Here is a 26,869-nt window from a genome sequence, read left to right as displayed (position 1 = left end):
ATACTTGGAGAAGCGTAAGTATGTGTGGACGGATGACTACATCGTTTGCCGCCATGGAAGTGAGGGAAAAGTTGTTTATTGAAATGAACTTCAGTTGTGGTTGATGAAATAAAAAGAAAAATATCTTCAGAGGGAGGGACTTTGTGGCGTAGTATCCAGAGCAGGTAATGCATGCTCAGTATACAATTATATGGAAGTACTACCAGTGAGTGAGCCATTTGGAAGTGAGATGAGATAGAGCTATTTTTCTATAGCAAAAAAGGTATCATCATTCTTCTTGTTACCGAAATTGCTATTATTCACCACTTGGACACATCTCTTATCAGGACTCCCCATCCATTAAACGTTTTAGTAGTTGCGTCTTCAAGAAGGAAGCCAAAAGGGAGGTAAAGTGAAGAGCAGAGAAGAAATACCTTTGCAGTCGAACCCTGGGATGTTCAAGACAATCAAGTGAAAATATTACAAGCCTTTCTGAGTGTATTCTTGTGGGTTAGATGCAAGGAACCTGCACTGTAGATAGAGGGTCTGACCCAGGGAGGGAGATTGTAGTGTTCCGCTCTATTGTTAATTTCCTTTCACACCCAATATGGAATCTCTCTCCAGCAGCTGCTAAGTGATCTTTAACCTCTTCTGAACTTGATTTTCTCATCCAGAAATTGGTGATCACAGGGTTATTGTATGGCTAGAGTGAAATGAAGCAGGTGAGTGTTCACATGCTGCCTTGCCCACTGAGAGGAAACTGGTTATTGTGCCCATAGTTTTAATAACACTGATGAGAAGGTGGTGGTGATGACACTAATGGCAAATATTACAAATAATAAAGTCACAGTTTCCCTTCTCCACTAAAGTTTTGGTAGTTTATAAATCCTCCAATCTTTTCATCTTTCAGCAACAAGCTTTACCACCTTTATTTAATCCAACACACTTCCCGAAGTCATTAACTATATGAAGTGAAAGTACCATAATGAATCTGTGTGTGTGTGTGTGTGTGTGGTGTCCAGTTTGGGCCATATTAATCATAATTAGCTGTACGATAATCTAGTGTAATGATAAGAGCGTAAACTTTAACATTTGTTGTATTTTACGTCTTGAATTCCAATTCCAGTTCTGCCTTCTATTAGGAATATGATGCTGTAGCTACTACTTAACCTCTTCAAGCCTCAATTCATCATTTAAAAAATAGCAATAAGACATGCTTATAGAATTATTCAGCTTTAAAGGAATTCATATATGCTAAGTGCCTACAGAGTGCCTGGAACATGGTTTATGCACAATAAATCACAGTTGCTGCTTATTGCATTATTGGTGTTCCTTAGACTGTGACAGTCCTTCATCGCAAAGTCACTTGATCGAAGGTGAATATAACTTCCTCACTTATTTTAGAACCTTTGTAAAAGCATTCAAGAATATTTTGATATTCCTTGAGATCAATCAATAATCTCGATATGAGATTTTATTAGCTGCAGACCATTATTTTTTTCCTCGGTAATAATACTGACACTTATATTCCTTTAGCAAAACTTTCAGAATTATATTTTTTGAACAACGTGATAAGCAGGAGATCTCTAGAAATTTTCGATAATTTAATCATAGATGTATGACATATACACATATACGCAAATATATTCAAATACATATGTACACTAATGTATGGTACATATTTTTATATATATGCTTACATATGTTCATGAATATATCTGAAATGTATGAGTATATATTATGTGTGCATGTGTATTTGCTTAATGATAGACTTCTAAACAGTCTTCAAAACATTTTTATTTTCTTTTAATGAACTATAATGATTTTTTAAGACATAATTGTTAAATATTTTCCTAAGTGAAACACTTAAGAAGACTGTTACAATAAATTGCAACCTGGAAGACAACATTTGTCCAAAATATGCATCATCTGAAGCTGGAAAATGAAACAGTATTTTTTTTTATGCAAAGGACTGATTAGGTGTGTATGTGAGTATGCATATAGATTTATGGTTCAAGAAGATAATGGTTCCATCAGAGCAATTTCAAGATGGGAAGCACAGTTTTTTCACTTGGACATTATTTTCATTAAAGTAGAACTGATACATGTAATTCAAACAATGTCACACCAGCTATCACCTCATAAAATGAGATTATAGTACAGAATTACTTCTAAAATTTGAAATGTGACTCAACCATGATGATTAACAAATAGTGCTTTAACAGCTGATGAAATATTTGAAATAAATAAAAGTAGATTCTTATCTCATGGAGGATTAAGAAGTAAAATCTGTCCTTTCAGTGTTTTACTTTCTGTTTCATTTTTCATATTAAATATATTTACCCTTTCTAAGCAACATATTTTCAGTGACAAGGAAAAGTACAAACAAAATAGTAAATGATGAATTAAAGAGTTTGCAAGCCTTAAAAAATATAAATATATTTATTGATTATTGAAAAGGCAGGGACTTCAAAGAATAAAAAATGGAGGCATTTTGAAAAAAAAAAACAATTGATTTGACTATGTAAAAATTAGGAACATCTGTCTGTAATAACATAAATGACTATAAAGTGCCAAACATTGGAAATTATTATGATAAATAAAACATAAATTCCCCAAATTTATTTAAAAAGTATAAATTAGTAAGTAAAACTACCACCTCATTAGGGAGAAAAAAAGAATAAACTCAGGCTACATCAACTGTTCTGTTATTAAACATTTTGGAAATATTCAAGCCCATTCAACTCACTATTAATACAAGTAAATGTAGAAATCAAAGGGTTCTTCTAGATACATACCATTTACAGGATTTTTTGTTTGTTTGCTTGCTTGTGTCTGTTGGTAACATAACCAGTGCTAACACGATATGAACCCCACACTGCTTATGGGAACAGAAAATGGTTTAACTTTTCTGGAAGACAAATAAGCTATATCTACATCAAAAGCCTTAAAATGTTCAGACCCTTGACTTGTGTTACTGTGTGAGTGGATTCCTGAAGGAAAAAGTCATAAAGTATTGAGATATTACTTACAGCATTTAAAAAATGAAACCCAACCAAATGTGAGCAATTATAATACAACGGCAAAGTAAAAGGTATGCATAATGAATAATTTCTTTTTATTATCATGTCTTGAAAAAAAGTGTCTAAGACTGTAACGTAAGTTCCAGAATAAGAAAATAGCTTGATTTAAAGAATGGAAGCAAGTAATGTGCTTGTGGTGTTGAGTGAGTTATGATAACCTGGTATGACAGGAGTATGAAGTAAACAGTGGGGAAAAATAATTAGCCAGAAAAGACAATGTTGAAGTTCACTTGTGATGGATCTGGAGCATGAACTGCTTTCTGCAGGAAATGGGAAGCCATTGAGTACTATGGTTTTATGGGGGCTTCACAGCACTTGGGCAGAGTGTGGCTGGTGGATTATAAGTGCTGCATTAGAGTCCAGTAGCCGAATGAAGAGCATGACACTGGAGATGTAAACGTAGATGACAGATTTGAGAAACATTTCTGAAGGAGAATTAAATGCTTTTTGGACCATTTGAATGCAGTTGCCTGAGACCCACTTTACCAGAACCTAGAGGCAGAATCTCTGGGGATAGTGACTAAGAATGTTCATTTTAACAAGCTCCCAAGGGATGGTAAGGGCATGCCAAGGTTTAGGGACCATAGGTGTATCACTTAACCTGAGCCAAAGGCTCAAGGATTCTGAGGTCCCACAATTCAAAGGATATGAATCCTTGAGGACCCAAGGATTCAAAGACCCCAGAGTCTGAGAGAGATGCTCTCAACTATAGAGCATCCAGGGCATGGCTCACCTGGAATTGAGGGCTGAGTTTGAGGTCCGAATGCCTCCTGAGGTTCAAAAATTGTGGGAAATAATTTTTTTGACCTTGTACACTCAGGATATTGCTGAATTCAACTGAACCAAAGTGAAATAAAATCATTTATTAAGTCAAAAATATCCAAAGTGCCTTTCCTGAAAGCACTCAGAGAGCATTACCCTTCCAGTCACCTGTTTGTTAATTCATGCATCGCATGAGCACTTAATACATACTTCCATTGTATTGACGGCTAAGGACATGAGGATTAACAACAGAGCTCCTGTCTTCAAGGAGCTCACAGTCTACTGGGGATAGATGAGCTTGTAGATATATAAATTTTAAAGATTTATTTATTTATTTGAGAGAGAGAGAGAGATAGCGGGGGGGAGGAGCAGAGAGATGGAGAGAAGCAGACTCCGTGCTGAGCATGGAGCCCAACGCAGGCTAGATCCCACGAGCCTGAGATCACGACCTGAGCCGAAATCAAGAGTTGGACAGTTAACTGACTGAGCCACCCAGGCGCCCCAGGAGCTTATATTTTTGTGCCCACTTTGTAATAGATGCTACGTCACCTGCATTCCTTCCAACATACTTGAGGTCTTATTATTTTCGTTTCGCAGATAAACAAGGCCTCAGGAAGGTTCGGTGACTTATCCCACATCTCACAACAAATAAGTGGTAAAACCAGGTCATGTTATCCATTTCATCTGTCTTATACTGTCTCTTAAGAAAATAGGAAATCAAACACACACAAAAATAGAATTGTTATTATTTGAGAAAGATGCACAGTGTATTAGAGGAGCTTGGGATCAGTTATACTTGTCATTGTGTCTCACGGTAGTTAAAATCAACCTCTGTCCTTGGATGTGACCTGTGACTTGGTCGTGATTAAAGGACATCACTATAAAACTGAAGAGTTGGTTGTTGTCCTCATTTTTCAGGCAGAGAAAATGAGCAATCTACATTAACATTAAAGCTCTATTTTGTCTTTACTTATTTTATTTTATTTTATTATGTTAGTCACCATAAAGCCATGTAATTGTCTTAAGTTACAATTTTTATATCTTTTTGATTAGTGAGTTTTACATAATTGATCATGTAAGCAAGCACAAATATGTAAAAACAAATAGCTTCTATGGCTTGAAATACCAACATGTGATGTTTCTCATATGCCTAGTAGTTGATCAGAATTTATACATGAAGAGGGATCTTTAGATCTATAAAAATAAGGTGTGGTTAATGTATGCCCATGATGTTGCATTCAAAAGCAGCTCTGAAATCAAGATGTTGCTCTCATTTTATCAATATATTTATATTTTAAAGTGGAATTTAGGCATGTGAAATAAAATCTACAGTTCCAGTACATGCCTCAGTTGTTTTTTTTTTTTGTTTGTTTGTTTGTTTTTTAAAGATTTTATTTATTTATTTGAGACAGAGAGCACATGAGAGGGGGGAGGGTCAGAGGGAGAAGCAGGCTCCCTGCCGAGCAGGGAGCCCGATGCGGGACTTGATCCGGGGACTCCAGGATCATGACCTGAGCCGAAGGCAGTCGCTTAACCAGCTGAGCCACCCAGGCGCCCCATGCCTCAGTTGTTAACTTGTGTAATAATTCTTTCATCAAGCATAGGTTCTGAGTCAACGTTGTTGATGAATGAGAGAGGAGTACAAGGGAATAATTTAAGAAGCACCCAATCAATAAATCAGAATTAAAGATGGAAAAAAAATACAGGCAAAAAACTATCAAAAAGGGGCGCCTGGGTGGCTCAGTCGTTACGCGTCTGCCTTCGGCTCATGTCATGGTCCCAGGGTCCTGGGATCGAGCCCCGCATCGGGCTCCCTGCTCCGTGGGAAGCCTGCTTCTCCCTCTCCTGCTCCCCGTGCTTGTGTTCCCTCTCTTGCTGTGTCTCTCTGTCATATAAATAAAAAATCTTTAAAAAAAAAAAACTATCAAAAAAGCTAAAGATATACCAAAGTTGCTATTGTTTCAAATAATAGCATTAAAATATAACATGAGGAATATTTAATTCCCATAATAACTCAGGCAAGAAAACAAAATAACTAACTTGGGCAACACTACCGAAATGAGATTGAAAGCCTTGGGATCAAATCCAGGCCCATGAAATTGAAAAGTGCCCACTTTTTTGGTATTTCACCTTATATTATGTTCTGTATTGCATATTTAGATTCTCCATTGTTTGATATGGCACACATATTATATCTTTTATTGGTATTGCACACTTACCTGGTTTTTTTTGTATTGTACACTTACTTTACCTATTTTTTTTTTTTTGGTACTGCATACTTTGGGTTTTTTTGGTATTGCACGCTTGTATTATCTGTTCAAATAGCTTCAGTTTGGCCTTCATAAAAAAAAAAAGGAAAAAAAATCAATTAGTGTAGAATCATCTTCCTGACCTAGAATTTATACTTTTGGAAGTTGAACAAATGGTGTTTATAAGTAATTATAATGCCATATGGATTATTTGACTGTACCTTTCAAACACTGAGCATAGAAAATATTATGATGTTGGGTCACTTCTGTATGCTTTAAAAATATCAACTATTTTATAATAGATACATGGAGCAAAATTTACTCATTCAAGGAAAAAAGACAGGGGGGCGCCTGGGTGGCTCAGTCGGTTAAGGGTCTGGCTCTTGATTTCGACTCAGGTCCTGATCTTAGGGCCTTGGGATAAATCCCCACCTCAGGCTTCACACTCAGTGGGGAGTCTGCTTGACCCTCTCCCTCTGCTCCTCCCCTAGATCATGCTCACTCTCGATCTCTCTCTCTTTCTCAAATAAATAAATAAGTAAATAAATAAATCATCTTAAAAAAAGAAAAAGACAAGTTTTTTGTTTGTTTGTTTTCTGTGTAAGGATCAAGTAACATGGACTTGATCACTTGTTATTTGATAAGAAATAAAGCAACTTTATTAGTGAATTTGCTAACAAGTGAAGGTAATTATAACCCTTCCATCTCTATGTTATGTCACTTTCAGAAGGTTTATTGAGGACCTATATTGTTGCCTAAACTATGTAAAGCTGAAATCTTCTTCCCAAAATATATTTGGAGAAGAAGGAAACAAATATAATTCACTAGAATAATTTTTTTTAAAGTTCTCAAAACAACTTTTATATTGAAGTCAAATTCCTACAATAACACATCACAGATGACTACTTCAAGGTTATTAAAACCTTACCTAGAGAATTTACACCAGATAATCCACTTTATTTAATTCCAAAATTCTTTTTATTCCTTCTGATGATGAAATTGTAAAATGTGTAGTTGACATTCTCAAATATTTCCTTTAAACTAATTGTCAGAGCTGATTTCAAATCCAATGGGCCAAACTTGATATGAAAAATATGTGAGCACATATGAATCAATGCTCTTGACTTGTTTTATAGACACTTTTATAGCATCAATATTAATATTATCCCTTTTGGTCTTCTATTAGACAGTTCCAAAATATACATAATTCAAGGCTTAATTGACCACTTACATAGCAGATTATCACACTTTCTCTATAAGGCGGCAGACAGTAAATATTTTAGGCTTTGTGCGATGTGTGATCTCTGTCCCAACTATGTAACTCTATAACCTAAAAGCAGCCATAGACAATACGTCCACAAATAGCCATGTCTGTGTGCCAGTTAAAACTTTGTATACACTGACATTTGAATTTCATATAATTTTATGTATCACAAAATATTCTCCTTTTGTTTTTTTTTTTTTTTCCAACAACTTAAAAACGTGAAACAAAAATTCTTGCTCATGGGCTGTACAAAAACAGGCAGTAGGCTGTATTTGGGAAGTGGGTTGTGTTTTGCCAATTCCTGTCCATTATCCTGATGATCTACATAAAAAGGCCACAGTTACTTACATGTTATTTTTTATGTATGTTTTGTTACTAAAGTACCAATCTCTTTGCCCACTACATGTGAGAGGAAGAAGAGTTTCAATGTTAGTTTCACTTACACCTCTGGCCGCCCTCATGACACCTAAGGATGAGGACTGCACAGATATAGCAGACTCGCTATCCCCCATAATAACAGAAGACTTAGCGTTCCTTTCTCGAATCTCATCAGCCAGCCTTCATGCCTCCCCTTCCCTGTTGCCCCACTAATGCTATCCATGCTTTCCTGGAGAAATTTTCTGCAGGGTAAAGAGAAAATTCAAAGAAATTTGGTGACTTTTATTTCTTTTTCAGCCAGATTAAATCTTATATTCACCACATTGGAAATGATTTCTCATAGTGTGGGTTATAGGGGTGGAGAAATTGTCACAGAGAGAACAGCCTGGAACAGATTCTCACCCCCACCCCTGCCCGGGAGCATCTGAAAATTAATATTGGTATTAGGTCTATTGTTTAAGAAATTAAATCTTATTCACAATAGTTGAATTTAATTCTGAGGCCAACAAGGCACCTGCTCGACATTGCTTTGTCCCCTAAGTCTTTGGTAAATTATTATATTTTTTACATGCTAACTCATGAGGTACAAAAATCAAATGGATAGAGATATGCCTGCTTGTATAAACTTCATTCTGGTGTCATTTTTAGTGTTGAAATGCTAGTGTTGAAGTGCTTATTTTAGAGTATTTTTATCTCTTTATGGCTTACATATTTTGGCAATTGAATATTTAAAAAAATGTATGGAGATGTATTACTGAACAGTATTATCATTCCTTTGTTCTTTGGATAAAATATACTCAATATAGGGAAGTACTTAGTTTATTTCCTAGAGAAAGTAATGATTGAGGTAAGTTAAAGACTCCTTGACATTTATGTTATTCTTCATGTATTAAAGGATTAGTAATTAAGACCATTAGCAGTGTCTGGCACTTTACAGTTTCTCAATCCAATTGCCAGCATTATTTAGTTCACTGCCTCCTACAACCATGTAAAGTATGACATATGTAGCAATACACATAATGTATACATAAAGTATATACAATATACATAAATATATATGAAGTATATGCAAATGTATATACTATGTGTATATGAATTATGTACCAATATATATACAATGTATAGAGGAAGTGCATACAAGTTCAAAGACATACATAACTTTTCAGTGTCACGTAACAATGAGGATCCCAATCAAGTCCTGAACTCTTTCCATTATACCATGTTGCTTCCATCTAAAGAGTGAAAGATAAGTTACGATTAGCATTTGGAAAGAATGTAGTCTCTTCAGGTGATTTTTGAAAATATATTTTTGAACTTTAGAATAGTTTTAAATTTACAGAGAGGCTGCAAAGAAGGCACAGAGGGTTCCTATATACCCCACAGCAAGTTTCCCCTTTTGTTAGTATCTTACACTGTCATACTGTATTTGTCACAACCAATGAATCAATATTGAAAGAGTATTTTTAAAGCCTATTCATTATTTGGATTTTCTTAGTTTCAGTATCCCTTCCAGGATACCACATTAGTTAATTTCAGTTATCATGTCTCATTTGCCTTCACTAGACTGTGATAGTTTCTCAGAATTTCCTTATATTTTGGATGATCTTGACAGTTTTGAGTATTTCTGCACTGGTATTTTGTAGAGTATTTCTCAATTTGGGTTTGTCTGGTGTTTTTCTCATGGTTAGTTTGATATAAAGGGTATGGGGAGGAGGAACACAGAGGCAGTGTGCCTTTCTCATAATATCGTATCCAGGGTCCGTATGATCAACATCGCTTAATCACTGTCCATCACTTGGTGTGTGTAGGTAGTGTTTGCCAGGCTATTCGCTGTTAAGTTACTCTCCTCCCCCTTTCTATACTGTACTCTCTGGAAAGATGTCACTATGTGGAGCCTGCACATAAGGGATGGGGGATTTGTGTTTTACCTTAAGGAAGAGCTTCACTTGATTTTATCCTCATCAACTTTTAGCAAAGAATATTACCTCTGCTGAATCATGTTAATATGAAAATCTTGTCTAATAGATGTAACTGTATTCATATCAATTGAACAATTGTCTTACAATTGTCTCCCAATGCATGCTTGTTGTAAATCAAATCCCAGAGTTCTTTTAACTCTGGGGTGAGGTGAAATGGAATTTTATAGCTAAATTTTAAAAAGCTTTGAAGAATTTGGTGATAAAACAAAACAAAACAAAAACGCAGCGAAGTCATGAAATATTTTATGGGTAGTATTCTTAACACACGTCATATAATTGCTTAATATCTTATTTGTTATGTACAAAGTAATAAATTGAAGCATCTTACTGTCAGAGTGAAATGTAATTTTTAGACTTGTTTTAGGGAGAGAGATTCTGCCATGTAAATGGCCATAGTGGGTAACGTTGGAGTTTAATTCTGGGAATTAAAGAGAGCATGCACCTTCCAGATAGAAATATTGAAAAACACATGCTAGGGCGCCTGGGTGGCTCAGATAGTTAAGGATCTGCCTTCGGCTCAGGTCATGATCCCAGAGTCCTGGGATCAAGTTCCACATCGGGCTCCCTGCTCCTTGGGAGCCTGCTTCTCCCTCTGCCTCTCTCTCTCTCTGTCTCTCATGAATAAATAAAATCTTAAAAAAAAAAAAAAGAAAAACACATGCTATATAAAAGTAAACATGGGAAGTAGATTTGTCTTCCCCAAAAATGAATCACTTTCAAAAAGGATTTATCTCATCTTAATATAGTAATAACTTTCTTGGGTTTCTTAAATGAGAAAAAAAGGTTCAATAATAGCTTAATATGAGATGACTCTATAGCACTCTTCAACAGATTTATTAAAATATTGAAATTTAAAAATTTTTGAATTGGCTATTTTCTAATAACCTGTATTTAAATTCTCTTAGACTATCTAGCCATCATTCATGTATTGACTAACGCTTTCTCACAGAATTTGTATTGACCACCGAAATAGTTTAATATTATAAGCATTCTGAAAAAAAGAGGTTGATTTTCTTCTATTAATATTTAAACCATTATATCAATCAAGTGGATATTTAATTATTTTAAAATAAAAATGTAAAGAATATGGAAATCATACTTTATAACTCTTTATTCTTAAACTTTTATTTTTTAGATTTTTTTAAAGAATGGATTATTCTTTTTTTTTTTTTTTAAAGATTTTATTTATTTATTCGAGAGAGAGAGAATGAGAGACAGAGAGCACGAGAGGGAGGAGGGTCAGAGGGAGAAGCAGACTCCCCGCCGAGCAGGGAGCCCGATGCGGGACTCGATCCCGGGACTCCAGGATCACGACCCGAGCCGAAGGCAGTTGTCCAACCAACTGAGCCGCCCAGGCGCCCCAAGAATGGATTATTCTTAAATTGACACATTTATATAGTACAAACTTCTAATTGTCAGAAAATACACACTTATAGTAATGCAGTTTTACATACCAGAAATGTAATGAGTATTATGAAATATATTGGAGATACTGTTGTTAGAGCAATCTAGGAGAATTATTATTTTGCAGTGACATGTGCTGATTCTCACTCTTAAATAGTAAAGAAAATTAAGTAACAAATGATAAAAGATTTGTGTGGAAAAGTAAATACAATGCAAATATCAAAGTGATGCTGTACATATCTTACCTGAAAGAAGGTTGGAGGTTTTGCAATTTTGCTGGAATGTGTAAAATCCAGTGAGATTTTACTAAAAGAAAATGATCTGGTGAGCTTTCTAAGAGTTAACAAAAACTGTTCAATGATGGTGGCGTCTATTCATTCATAAAACTTATATCGAGAGCTTAATGACTCTGTTCTGCATGTTGGGGCTGCTGGTGGAAAAAATTTGGGGCATGCCCTCTGGGAATTCTATGTTATAAATCCATTTTAAGAGTTTATAGTCACTCAATAAATTTTGCTTCTATTTCCACCAAAATAGACTTACTGTATTTTTATTGCATGGATTATCGAGTTATAAAATATTAGAAATCTTTTGAAAAATTTCTGAGCCACTTTGGCGATGTTCTGTTGGGACAAAAGCCTATTGGTTTTTTGAATAATTTAACAACTATCTAGAATTTCATTTAAAAACCAAACACTGGTGGCCATAAAACACAGCTCATTTTTCTCAAGGAACTTTATATCAAGTTAGGCACATACAAAATATTAATCTAAGAGTGCCATCTTCTGGACTCCAAGTCCAAAATACTGATTTGGATTTATTTAATACACACTATTTATTCTCTCATAAAGCCATGAATATATTTGGATTTCTTGAGTACTGTCTGGAAATGGTAGCATAACTATTACTATAATTTCTAGATAATAATCAGGAGATGTAGTAGAAAGAATACTCACTTTGGAGTCAGACAGATCTGAGTTTGATAGAGGTCTGTATTACATGTAGTAAGCTGTGACCTTGATCTAGTTTCTTAAGCTTTCTGAGACTGCTTTCCTACTTGTACCATATAGATACATCCAAGCTTTCAGGGTGGCTGGGAGGATTTAATGTAACATATACAGAGCTCTTTGCACATGTGTGACAGAGAGCAGGTATTGAAAACTCCTAGGTATTTGTCAGTATTACAATAATAATAGTTGGGCAGTGGTTTAGTGTTTTGAAAAATGACTTCACTTTCATCATCCAATTTAATCCTTACACCAACTACTGAAATTGAGATATTACCAATTCAGTTATTCAGATAAAGAAACCAAGAAGTGCAGTGACTGGGAGAAATTTGACACATCCAGGTTTTGAATTCTTGTCTTCTAGCTCTAGACCCCCTCCATAAAGGGTTAGGAATCATGAGAATGTCAATCTTGCTTTGTTCAAGTCCAGAAACTTACTTGCCTGGCTTTGGGCAACATATGTAATTTCTTGAAGTTTTAGCTTCCTCATCTATATATTGAGGGTGTTGTACTAATTTATCTTCTCAATCCTTTCCACATCTACATATACACTGAAAGTCAGTATGGAATAGTTGTTAAAAGCACAGTGTTAGAAATGATTGTCGGGATCCAATCCCGACTCTGCCATTTGCTGGCTCTGTAAGCTTAAGCAAGTTACTAAATCTCTCTAAATCTCATTTAACTCATCATTTTGCATTAATAAATAGTACTTATTTCAGAGCATCATCGTTGTGAGTTTAATAAACTATGCAAAGTACTTAGAATGGGATCTGGTATAGAGTAAACGTTATTTAAGTATTTGCTCTGATTTTTATACTAAAATTGTAACATCTAATTCAGAGACTCCAAATGAGCTATTTAACCCTTAAAGTCGAAGAGTAGATTTGCTTAGACAATTAAATGGAAGCTTCCTCATGCTGGGTTCATGGCCCAATCACATTGCTGTCCTTGTGTGAGACTCAACTCTATAGTTCTCTTCTAAAGAACAGTTATTAGGGGACATGATCACATATACCTGGGATCAGTGTTCATCTGTCCAGAAATATACTTCAGTATATAATCAGCTCTGAAATCATCTCCTGATACATAATTGACCTGATGAATCTGCTTTTCTAAAATGCTGGAATTAATTGGGGCCTGGGTCAGTATGATGGCAGAAGCTAGTGATTCTAACTTAATTTGCTGAAGTATCAAAAAATATAGAAGAATTTCTTTACAAAAAATTATTTAAACATTTAAATTCCAAGCATTAGATGCATGCAAAGTCATTTTGGTAGAAGAATTATGAAAAGCCTTAATTCATATGCTTTTTATAAACAAACCCAAGTTTTATTTCAAGAACAAAAATGGTCTTTAAATTCTTCAAAACTGACCACATTCATCTGAGATCTCCTGAAAAGTAGTTCCGGTAATTGAACTTAGATACATTGGGACCTATAAGACAATGAGGTTAACGTAAAAGTAATAGGTAAATACTAGGCAAATTGCTTTAAAAAAAGAAAGGGTCGTTTCCATATTGTGAGCTCCTGAAACATATTGGAAAAATATTCTTGCCCAAATAATTGTTTGAATATGTCACAAAGTTTACCTAAGTACAGAATTTATTTATAGTTCCCATACTTTAATTTCACTTTGTAAGAATTACAAAGATAAACAGCTGACATTTTTCAAAACAACTACTAGCACGGTGCAAAAAAAAAAAAAAAAAAAAGAAATTGCTTTCATTCCATTTTTTGCTTCTGTATTCACTCTTTCTTTTTTGCTAGGTGGCATGCATGCCGTGGTTTCATGGAGACCATACAATGCTTGAGATGATTGAGAAAAAGCGTTGCTTGTGCAAGGAAATAAAAGCTAGACAGAAAACGGAAAAGGGGCTTTGCAAACAGGATAGCATGCCTATCCTGCCCAGCTGGAAGAAGAACACAGGGGCAAAGAAGTACAGCCCTCCACCCTATTCTAAGCAGCAAACGGTGTTCTGGGATACTGCCATATAACTGTGCACAGGACGGCGGGAGCTCCACATCACTTTACACGAAGAGGGAGGTCAACGCAGTCATGTGATAAGTAACTGTTACATATCTTCTCTGTCGGAATGGAATGCCAATGCCAATGCTTCCCTGGAAAGCCCACGGGAAGCTGTGCCTACTCATGGCAAGTTCTTGATAAAATGTATATTAATTGTATACATTAATTTGCAATTAAGACACTTATTTATCCCGGATTATTTTGAATCCAAAAGATATTAAGATGTAAATATTTTACTAGTTTATGGGTGACACCTGAAATAATACACATTATACGTATATAAATTACAGAAATATCAAGAGTTTTACTAGATGATATAATTTCGGTATTAACTGGTTTGTTATCTCTTTTATATGTAATCCCTTGATGCCTTTTATTATTAATTTTTGCATTTAATATGTTATTTTTTTTTTCTGTCCACATTTGGCTTCTGTATGAGAGCTCACAGCTGTAAATCATGTTCAATCACATAATATATGACCTGGTGCTAGTAATGTAGAAGTCAAGTATCATATTCGTTAAGAACATCTGTTGCTTTGTAAGTTTTTAAGGGTTTGACGGGAAATGAATACAAATGCGATGCATAATTTGGATGTCCACATTACATCAACACCAATATTTTTGCTACATTGGCTTTATAAGAATTTCTCTTCAATATTGTCTTGTTTATACTAAGCAATGGTTAGTCAGACTCCAGAGAAAGTTATTAGGATACATTTGGATATCCCAGCAGAAAACATTTCCTTCAGAAATGACTTTCAGGACGTGTGTCCTTGCATCATGGATCTGATTGGAGGAGACCAGGGTTCACTGTGACAATGGAAGGAACAAGGAATCGAAAGCTAAATAGCACGACTGCTTTCAAGAAAGTGGTGTGGCTTTATAACCTGCCATCACTATTTTTAAGTAACTTTTCACGTGTATGTTTGTTTCCCCTAAAAAATGAGAAATAAATATTCAGACAGATACGTTTACATATTTTAGTACACTAAACGCCAATCTTTTGCAAAATTTAGGTCCATTAATGAATTAGAATTTCTTAAGTTTTTCAAACTAGTTATCACCACATTTTTGGGTCGTAATCTTCTGTGCAGGACCATCACATCCATTCTTACTGATTCTGACACCATGACCAAAGAATTATGACCGCTTGTTTATTTTATTTTGTTTCAAGGAAGAAACAGGAAATGCAGGGGCTAGGGGATGGATGGGGTGGCTTCGATTTTATGTGGTGGTAAAGTTTAAGTTAAACAAATTCCTATATATCTTTTAAGAATAACTTGTTAGTTACATATAAATATTGCCACGGATGGATAAAAAGGAAACTATCTCATATATTTTGTATATTTAAATTACTATTTATGCTTCCTAAAGTTGACAGTATGTGATTCTTCTTTAACAATCAATTTAGTATTATATTTCTGAGAGAAAAGGTATGTGTTTGAAGTTATTGTCATAGTGGTTTTCCTTGTAAGGGTTTTGACAGCAATAGTACAGTGCTGCTCGATAAAACCAAATATAAAGGAGTGAGGGGATTTTTGTAATCTCTATTGCTAAAAACCTAGTGATGCTTTATCAGTAATAGTTCCTTTCAAGCCTTTGAAATGTTATAAAATAATTTTTTAATCTTTTATAATCAATGTATATTTTGATGTCCAGTTAGAATTCTGAAAGAATAAGGAAAAAGGGTAAGTGGGAGCATGTGTATCTGTCGTTTTTGCGTGAATGAGTATTCAGCAGGAGAACTGTATACATAAAACGTTTACTGAGGTTTTAGGTTTTGCTTGTGTAACTGAGGTGGTTAAAAAGAAGAAGAAGAAGAAGAAGAAGAAGAAGAAGAAGAAGAAGAAGAAGAAGAAGAAGAAGAAGAAGAAGAAGGAGAAGAAGAAGAAGAAGGAGAAGAAGAAGGATCACAAGTACAGGAAATCATGGAGAGATCTTAAGTAGCTTAAGTAAATCCTACTGCCATATTTCACTGGTTAGAGATTATGTTTCAAACCCAACAATCAATGGAGTACCAATCTAAGAGTGATGAAGATGTATTAAGATAAAATCAGAATGGAAATAGAACGTGCTTAGGACCCAGGATGCTACCCTGATTTAACTTCCTATGACTACATATACTCGAGTCAGTCAATCGGGTAGAAGACATCAATTCTCAGCATCTTTATGATGATCTGGGTGTATGTATATGTATATTCAAGCTCAGTATGGTAATGATTGGATAATTCCTTTGAAATTTATATTTCAGTAACATATCTAAGTGTGTTTTTCAGATGCCAATCTTTTCCCATATCTCTCTGAATGAGGCAGAAGGTATTTTTTAATGCTGGCCACTTGTCAAGAAGGAAACAGAGGTACTGAAATGACTTGTGTTGGATTCAGTCATTCCCATTTGTTCTGCCAAACTCATGTTGCTGCCAGGTTTCATGCACTCTTTTTTTCAAGCAAGTTATTTTCTGAGAAGGCAGCTTGTTTGAAAATCTGACCTTAGGCAACCATTTCTGTTTAATTTCTCCAAATCTTCCTTTCAATGGGGAGTCACTGAAAGATCTGAGAAAGCAGCTTCACTGATGTTTGACTCAATAACGATTCTTGGGTGCCTGACCCACTGTTTGTTGCAGCTTCACCCACGTGGTGAGTTCCATTCTATCATTCATTTTCTTTTTGTGTTGTGTTTCTTTATATGGAGAAAAGGTCATTAGGATAAAGGAGAAAAATCAGCTTATTCTCTGGGGGCAGTCAATCAGGACACGTCAGTTGTGAATTTGGTCGGATGATAAAACATTCCGTTGACAGAACACTCTGGAAAGATAAAGCCCATATTTTTTATCAGTGCCAAAGAACAAATGGTATCATGGCATGGTTATCAGGTGCGAAGAGCCCATATGTATGAGAAATGGTCTTTTCCTGACAGCTTTTACAGAAACAGAATTTTATTGGCTGTCAGCAAGATGCTTTTCTACGGGAAAAACTTCTTAGCACACAAGAGACAAATTTCTTTAGAATGGATGGGAGGGAGATCCTGCATTTCTGTTCAGTGCCAGAAGCCAGCACCTTCTGAGCTGTTACGGTAGGTGTTCATGTGAACACTGCTGTCCCTTTCCCCGTATTCATGCCGTGGGAGCATGTCTGGAGTGAGTGATCAGTTTGTGTAAGTGAAGGTTAATGATCACCCATACAAAATATTTGGGAAAGTGAAGCAAAACAAAACATTAAGAGGTTCACCTTTGTAATTTTAAAGAATATACACATTCCAATATATGGAAATTGTCTGGATACAAGGAGATACAACTTCCCTTTTCAAAATCATGACACTGGGACTTCAGACATGGAGGTTCCAGATCGTTTTCTTGAATGCTTCTAGAGAATAGAGAAACATTTTTCTTACTACACTCTGGCTTAGGCCTCATCCCCACATATAATTTGATTTGACTCTTTGAGCAAATTTAGGAATCAAGTCAATAAAACTAAACACTTTCAGGTTAGTGTTTTAACTAACTAAATAAGACATCAGAACAATGCACATTAACCATGCAATTTTAATCGCTTATATGTTAAAGTGATTCACTTCCCTGAAATAGAAAAGAACTTGTAAGCTAGTTATGGCTACCTATGAAATTAAAAAAAAAAAAATCCTGTGATTTAAGCAGTAGGTAATCTGAGATGAGAGACAGTTTACCCTTTCAAAGGAATAGAAGTACAATAGAATAACAAATCCTACTTCACTGTGCCCCCAATTTAAATGGAACTGAAGAAAAACAGTACCTATAATATTTAAGATTAACTCACTACATCTTCCCTCAATGGGAGAATAGATAGCTAATTGTAGAATGTGGACAATTTATTAATTTATTATTAACAGTTCATTGTTGAGAAACTTATCTATTAGTTGTTTTTCAAAATTCTGTGAAGCATTGGAATTAAATATTCAAAAAGCTATGGTCCCTGCCTTCAAGGAGCTTAATTATGCAATCATTAAAATTTCAAAACAAAGCCAATTATTTCTAAGCAGCTATACAATATCACGTGTTTGACATCTCTTATGTGTTTATATATGGTATTCTCTCTTTTTTTCCAGATCAAGTGTACAGTCAAAATAAAATACTAAAACATATTGAAGTTAATGTCTAAGTATAAAATATGTTTATGTATAAGATTCTATATGTACACATAGCATATGTACTGCTGTCTACGTAACTCAGTAAAAGGATAACACGTTTGCCGTGTTGGACTTGAACATTGTGGCTTGTTGTTTGGATTGATTTCAAACCCTTTGATATTTGGGTCAATTACATTGTAGCAAAATGCGTGTAACCTGAAAAAAAAAAATCCTGATTACATTTCCCTTTAAATATTACAAAGTTTCAAATTTAAGGGGAAACACCTTTACAGAAATAGTGTTGGATTTAATCTCAATCAAATATAGATGAAGATCTTTTTGAAGTGTTCAATTGTTCCCAAATATGACTGGGTTGCCCACCCTAAAAACATCCACATTTACATGTGAATACACCCACATACAGTATACATACTGTATATAATATATATGAAAATGTTTAGTATGCACTTCTTTTGTTGGGAACTCCTTGAGTTAACATTTATAGTGTAGCAATTGGTGTAAAGTGCACTGTGATTATAAAAAACAAAGCACAGTAAAGTCACAGGTCTTGTTATCTTGCACTAAAAATGTGTTTACGTATTTAGCAATTGTATGTTTACTTTCTTGCTCTTTTCAAGAAATTAAAACAAATAGCTATTGAAGAAATGATATAAAATAATATGTTTTTTAGTGGATAATGGCACTACATTTTTAAAAGACAGGGTTTTTAAAAGAAACCATTTAACATCCATTCCAACATAATATGTTTACCGTATCTAAGAATCTGAATGTCATATTACATTTTTCATAACTCATTAAAAATGTCAGGCATGTGCCTGAAAATTTGTGCAAATAAGCATTAGCTAACAGATTTCTCTATTCACGTGTTGTTAGCCATTTCTATATACATAATAATGTAAACACTGATGTTTTAATTTCTCTTAATTTTTGTACTTGATTTTTTTAGGTAATATGTAATTATAAATGTACTTTGATACTACTGAAGTAACCAGATGTTGTTTGAAAACAATTTGTTTTCTTTAGTGCATTGGCAATATTTTACAATACTTTTGTGCTTATTTATTTGTGCTCCCGTGTAATTATAATAAAAGCAATAGTTTAAATTAGTTGACTTTTGCCATTGCTGTATTTATTCGCTAAGAAACAAGATTAGCAAGAACCTTTCAGAGAAAAGCACACACGTTTCAACTTCGGAAGTGATCTCTGACATGACATGTATTGTAGCAAACATGCACGGGTGAATAGCGAGGACCTGGATGCTTCAATTTTGTTATGTGACCCTCAGTTGTCCTCAATCACCACTTGGCTTCTGCCCTAAACAGATGAGCCACTAAATACGAGGAAACGTGACACTTTTCTTTCTTCAATATGCTCCTAATTCCAATTAAATGACTCAGCATGTATCTCAAGTATTCTGGAGGCATTAAAGGAAAACAAAAAAATCCAGCCATCTTAGACCTGTGTATGCAGACGAAATGTTTATTGGGTGGGTATTTGCCATGTTCATTTATTCAGTCATACCTCTGGAACTGATCTGGAATTGATCCAGTTTAAATAGGGAGCAAGTTAGTATGGATAACATTACTGGGGTATCCATAACCAAAACATCATTGAGCACTTGAAATATATAAAACGAGGTTCTGGAGCTCAGCCAGCTCACAAAAAAAGTGCATGTGTGATAATAGAGTCTCCAGTAATGGTTTCTAATGGCTACTTCATCACCACTTACATCTTCTGCCACATGCCCGATTTCAGTGTAATTTCTTATAATTTTATAATTCCTCAAATTCTTTTCATGGGCATTTCTTAAAAGAAATCCAATTTATTCCCACCATTTAGCCCCTCCTCCAGCCACTCAGTGCTCTGTGGGCACTCTACTTCCGGGTTGAACAAGAAATAATCACCTTTCACATAGTCAATGTTTCATGCTTCCATCCATCTCAGCTCATGATAAGATGTAGGAGTGGGGCCCAGGCATCAGCAATAGATAAAATAGCCTGAGAGGAATATAATGTTCTGCCATGGTTGAAAACCAAACCAGGGCAATGATCAGGGACAATGCTTCTAATCCATATCATCTCTTCTCTTCTCCCAGTTCCAAGTAAGACTCACTTGTTCCCAGCTTTTTGATCTCAGAATCTAATTATGTTAACACTAAGATGGGAATGACTGAAAAAACAATGGCCATCCTCTGATGGCCATTAGTATTTGAGAGGATTTTTATTAACATGTACAAATGAATATCTATTAATAAAATGTGACAGACTAGGAGATTGGAAAAAGAGAAGTTTATGGAAAAATTTGTACAATATCACCTCAAATCATGTCCTCTAGAGTTGTGCTTTTCAAACTTTTCTGCACAGAAGAGCCCTGCTGGCAATTTCTAAAAACTCCTCCTGTCCACAAAGCCTCCTGGGGTTAGTCACAGGCCTTGTGAGATTTTGCAAGTGCTCAAGTGACTCCAAAGGGGTCAAAATTGAGAATTAGAGAGGTACTTCTCAAACTTTAACGAAATGCCTATCACCTGCAGATCGTGGTAACAACATACAAGTTCTGATTCATCAGAGTCTGAGGTTTGGCATCTCTAGAAGATCCCAGGAGATGCTGGTGCTGCCTGTCCATAGACCATCTACTGAGCGACAAACAACTCCTAGGTGACTCGCTTTTCTGCCTATTTTCAAGGAGCCTTTGGTACCATACTCTTGAGCACTGATACTCAGATGGTACTTCACAGGTGGACAACATCGAATTATCTTGAGACTGGTTAGAAATGCAAAACCTTAAGCTCCATCCTGGATGGATCTTTGGAGCCAAGACATGTGACTCTTTGGGGCTGGCGCTCATGGATCTGTTTCAGCAAACCATGCAGATGATTCTTATGCTCAGTAAGGTTTGAGAAGCATTGTCCCTGATCCTTGCCCTGGTTTGGTTTTCAACCATGGCAGAACATTATATTCCTCTCAGGCTATTTTATCTATTACTGATGCCTGGGCCCCACTCCTACAGATTCTGATTTTATCAGCTTGGGTTTCAGGACTGGACAGCTTTTCCTTCTCTTCCTTCACAATCTCCTCCTCCTCTTCTTTTTATCCTTTCTGCTTCCTTCCCTACAACCTCCCATATGATTAGAATCTGAAGTTGGTACCAAGAAAACTATATTAGAGAATCACCTTCACCCGTGTCTCACACATTGGAAATTGTGTCATGTTCAGCAGAAACACTGTTTTATCCACAGGACCAAATACAAAAATGCATTGTTTCATATCCTTACTCCACAGTTATTTATAGGCACCTCATGGCAAACCGTGCTAGTGTGGGAAGAAAGTTTCAGCTTTTGGTTGAATCAATTCTGTGTGATTGGGTACCCATCTGTCCTCTGAAGCGGTCAATATTCTATGAGAACAGGGTTACATTGTTTTTTACTTATTTAGTTATTAAAAAAAATTTTTTTTTTTGAGGAAGAGAGCGAGGCTGGGGGTTGGGGAAGGGCAGAAGGAGAAGGAGAGAGAGAATCTTAAGCAGACTCCACATTAGCACAGAGCCCGATGCGGGGCTCAATCTCACGACCCTGAGGTCATGACCTGAACCAAAATCAAGAGTTGGACCGTTAAGCAACTGAGACACCCAGGTGCCCCAGGATTATGCTAGAGCAGCTCGGGGGTGTTGCGTGTGTCTTTATAACTATGGTGTTGACTGCATATAGCGTTCCTTTGCCCAGGTAGCCCATAATTGAATGAAAAATTATTCTAGACATTGCTTAGAAATTAGTGTCTGGGTGCTACTCAGAATCTTCATTGTTAGTAATAGTACTAGGCATCTGTCAGATATCCCTCAGGTTGGAATTGATGTCTGCCACTCAAAAATCCATTTCCACCCCTAGCACATACAAACACACTGTGCTGTTTGAATCTCCATTAAAATGCCATCTGTTTCTAATATTTATTTATTTATTTGTTTATTTATTTATAGAGTTTGTCTTCTAATACTATATGGTAAGTTTCAGAAAGGGGAGCTAGGTTTGCTTGTTGTAAATCCTTTATTCCCCAAGGTGCCTGGCCCATTGCTCTGCACATGAAAGTATTAAATAATATTCGCTGGCTTCATTTACAGATTTATTCAACAAACACTCATTGAAGTCCTCCTGTACACCTACCACTTTGTAGACAGTAACAGGCCAAAGGCTATGCACGCTGTCTACTCCTCCTTCCTCTCTTCCATCACCATAAAACAGGAATTAATGAGATCTTGTAACATTTTATAATTCATAGGCCAAGATTACTGTAAATATGTATATTATTTATGTAGTTATGATTTGTATCTACCCATTTACATATTTATTTAAATTCTCTTTTGTTGCAAAATAAATTAAAACTGCTTTTATTCATGCATAAAATATAGCAAGATAACCTGTGTTAGCTATGTGTGAGAACTATAAGAAGGAAAAAAAAAAGATTAGGACATGAAATAAAAGCAGTCAGGAATGATTTAAGTCACAAAATGCATACAGTGATGCCCTATGTCATTACTAACTTTAAGTTTAAAATTTATCATAATAGGAATATCACCAATAATGGTACTAATAATGACTGATTTATGGTTTATTCCATGCTAGACACTGAAATGTTTTTAATATGTTTTACTTAATTTTTACCTCAACTCTATGATTATCTTCATTTTCTATAAAGATTTTATTTATTTATTTGAGAGAGAGAGAAACAGCATGAGAGGAGATAGGGTCAGAGGGAGAAGCAGGCTCCCCGCCGAGCCGGGAGCCCGATGCGGGACTCGATCCCGGGACTCCAGGATCATGACCTGAGCCGAAGGCAGTCGCTTAACCAACTGAGCCACCCAGGCGCCCGATTATCTTCATTTTCTACATAAAGTAATTGAAGTTTACAAAAGTTTTCTAAACTTATACATATAGTAGTTACAGATCCTGGAAACTCAAGCCAGGCTTCCCTGATTCCAAAACAAATGCAACACAGCCTCTTATTTAAATTACTTTTTGTCAGTTTGATACTTTGCAAACACTATGCTGTATCATGTACCATGAAAGGAATTAATCCATTTAACTTAGATTCACATATTTAACACCAAAGAGGCAGTATATTCCCTACAACAGAACAAACTTCATAGTTACAGCCCAGTGTAGGGGACTTTAGGCTTTTAGATGGAGGGAAGGTACCACTTGAACTTGATCATTTCCTACCAATCTTTTAACTGGTTGCAATGAAGGTCAAATGAATTCACTAAGGTCAAACAGTGAATTGGCTTTTAAATTGATTTTTTCTGGTACATTTTCCTTAGGGTAACTATTATTGCCACACTATATTGAATTAAGTTTCTTGATATGTTTCAAAGTACCTTCTCAGCTATGTTAAAAAAAAAAAAAAAAAAGGACATATTGGCTTAACAAGGCTTACTTTGTTTTAGGTAGTATATCTATCCAAATTCTGTTAGTCTTTCTTCAGGGTAGACACTGGATGATACCATATTTATAATGGAGAGAGAGAGAGGAGATGGTGGAAAGTGAGAGCATGGGAGAGTGAGAGAGAAGTAGAGAGAGAATAGAAGAGTATCTGTTAAAATGCACCCCCCCACAGGACAATGACACCTCAATACTTGATTCCTAAGCAATATTTCATCACAAGGGTCCTTGAAAGGTGTTACTCATGACACTGGGATAGGGAAAAAAAAAAGCATTTGTTATTATTTTAATAGTTAAGAACTTTTTGTATATTAAAATATAAAGTTAGCATATTAAAATACTTGATTTGATTCACTGCATAAATATTTCTTGAGTGCTTATATGTCAGCCATTATTACCCATGACGGGGATTTGGTTGTGAACAAATGAAATGACAACGCTACTCCTTTTAGAGTTTACACAATTGATATGATCAGTCATGCTGAGGTTGAAGTTGGTCGCACCAAGTTAAGCCCCCTCACTCAGAACTTGAGGATTACAAGGTATGGTGTTCTGGTGATACTCAGATGTGGCAAAATTCAGAAGTATTTGAATGGCTGAAGGGAGCTTGCTCTGAGACCAGAAGATGTACATTGTTTCTGCTACAGGAAGCTTTTTATGCCCGCTCTCCTCATTCCCTTGGGATTTGATACCTTTGTGTCAGAGATTACACATATGGATATATTGATTCCTTAGTAAATATACATTTCTCCTTTTACAATGGAAAGATTCTGAGGAAAGTCATACAAACTACTGAAACCACCTCAGAGTTGATTAGACATCCCTGATAGTATCAAAATAGTCTACTTGCCTGAGGATCCTCTAGATTTTATCGAGATTAAATGTTTGTCCTATTCTATGGGGCGCCTGCTGGCTCAGTCGTTAAGCGTCTGCCTTCGGCTCAGGTCATGATCCCAGGGTCCTGGGATCGAGCCCCACATAGGGCTCCCTGCTCGGCAGAGAGCCTGCTTCTCCCTCTCCCATTCCCCCTGCTTGTGTTCCCTCTCTCGCTCTCTCTCTCTGTGTCAAATAAATAAAATCTTAAAAAAAATAAATAAATAAAACCCACATTTAAAAAAAAAAAAATGTTTGTCCTATTCTAGAAAATTTTTGACTTCCCCTAACTTATAATACCAATTACATTGTCCAAGTTCCAAACAGTTCTACTTGGTTCCAGAAACCCATTGAACCAATATCATTCTATAAGTCCTTGCCTTCTCTCAGACTCCAGTGTTATACATCAAAGATCTCAAGTTCAAATGATTGTATGCACTGGGTGAGAGAGACAAGTACCTACCTTCAAATATTGCAACAGGCAATAAATAAGGCAGAGCTTGAAACAAATGGAGGATGAAGAGGATGACAGACCCCTTAGACAAAGGTAAGGAGTTTTCTGGTAAAGACACAAGAACAGGGATATCATAAAGCTAAAAAATAAGTTTAGGACTATTTAGTTTTGGGAAAAGTACAATTCCTCTCAAAGGCTCCTGGGTGGAAACTTTGAGAAAAGTTGTCCTCATTTTTATTTAAATGTGTGGCCTTCTTTCAAATTAATATCAGGATTCTGCAGAAAAGCCCAGTGGGGAACTTGATCAGAGCAATTTAGAAAGGCAAGCAAGACAGCAACTCAAGGCATAAAAATGAATAAGGTCAGTACAGAGCAGCAAGCAAGGCAAAAATTTTTGGCCTTGACATTTTCTGATGACTCTTCAGAGCTTCCTCTTTCTAGTTTATAAATGTATTATTCACTAAATCTGAAGAGGTGAGTGGAGATGGAAACAATGAATAGTCAGCTATGCAAAGACCTGGAGGAGGGTTTCAGATATTTGAGGGATTGTCAAGGCTCTGAGATGGAATGGGCTTTCATGTGTTGAGGAACCCCACTGGCCACAGATACACTAAAGATGAGGTCAGGGAGAGAGGCAGGGGCCACTTTATGTAGGCACGGTGGTGTTTATATGCCAGACTGTATAAAGCATATCACCTGCACTATCTAAAAACTAAAGGCATGGGTAGAGTTTAAGAGTATATAGATCTAGTAAAAAGAATGTCCATGCCACTTCCCTAAACTGATCAACCTACCTCTCAATGAATGTGTGCAGAAAACCAAGAATCATCAAACATTTAATGAAAACTAACAATACAAATAAAAGGCAATCCAATAGAATTTATTAGGATCTTAGTAAATTATAGTTAGGTTGATCATCAGAGGTGGTTTAATGTGAAGCTATTGAAGCTTAAATTTTATGCTGCACACATGTAGAAGCTACTCTAGGATGCCGGGACAGACCCTAGTAATATGTTCACATGGTCATATGATTTGTAAAATTTGCAAAATGTGGGTCATTTGACTAGTCAGTTCAGAGTAATGCCTTTTCTATTTTAATGTATCTTCCATCCTGTTTTGCCTTAATTTGGAGTCATTGGAGTGGTTGTGGGAATTTTGGGATCTGGTTAAGAAGAAGTTAGGTTGGATGTACATTTACTTTAGGCTTAGTGGTACATTTTCACATGAATTATGGAATTCATAATTTTGTATATTTTTTTCCTTAAAAATCACCCTTCCCCAATTTGTATAAGCATCAGTACTCACAGAATTTCATAGATAAACAATATATAGTTAAGAGATTGGAGCCACTTTATCAACCATCTCAAAAAATTATGATTCAGATTTCTAGAAAACCCTGAAGTCCATAGCCTATTTTAAGCATGTTATATTTATCATCAAAGTGGCCCCATATCCTGGATATATTCATATCCATTAAACATGATTATTTTCACATTCACAAGAATCAAATTGATAAAGTTAAACTTTTTGGAAACTTAAGCACTTATGTCCACATAGAAATGACTAGAGAGGAAAAAATAAAACAAGACAAAATCAGAGAGGGAGACAAACCATAAGAGACTCTTCATCATAGGAAACAAACTGAAGGTTGCTGGAGGGGAGGCGGGTGGAGGGCTGGGGTAATTGGGTGATGGGCATTAAAGGGCACATGATGTAATGAACACTCAGTATTATACAAGACTGATGAATCACTGACCTCTACCTCTGAAACCAATAATACATTATGTTAATTAATTGAATTTAAATTAAAAAATAAATTAAAAAATGACTATATAATAGAAAGTTAAATATAACTGTGAAA

General features: G+C 35.7%; 1 protein-coding gene across 1 annotated transcript in view; it reads left to right on the top strand.

Annotated features, from left to right (window-relative positions):
* NYAP2 (neuronal tyrosine-phosphorylated phosphoinositide-3-kinase adaptor 2) overlaps positions 1-19,347 on the top strand; it is a 256,862-nt gene extending 237,515 nt beyond the window's left edge. The window contains exon 7 of the mRNA XM_081813497.1: positions 13,872-19,347. Coding sequence (XP_081669623.1) covers positions 13,872-14,099 — 228 coding nt within the window. The 3' untranslated portion in view covers positions 14,100-19,347. The remainder of the gene's footprint in view (positions 1-13,871) is intronic.
* Positions 19,348-26,869: the final 7,522 nt, after the last annotated feature.

This window comes from Leptonychotes weddellii, chromosome 3, assembly GCF_054177405.1.
Source record: "Leptonychotes weddellii isolate Sample4059 chromosome 3, ASM5417740v2, whole genome shotgun sequence".
NCBI classification, from domain to species: Eukaryota; Metazoa; Chordata; class Mammalia; order Carnivora; family Phocidae; genus Leptonychotes; species Leptonychotes weddellii.
This window is presented reverse-complemented; position numbering and strand designations above follow the sequence as displayed.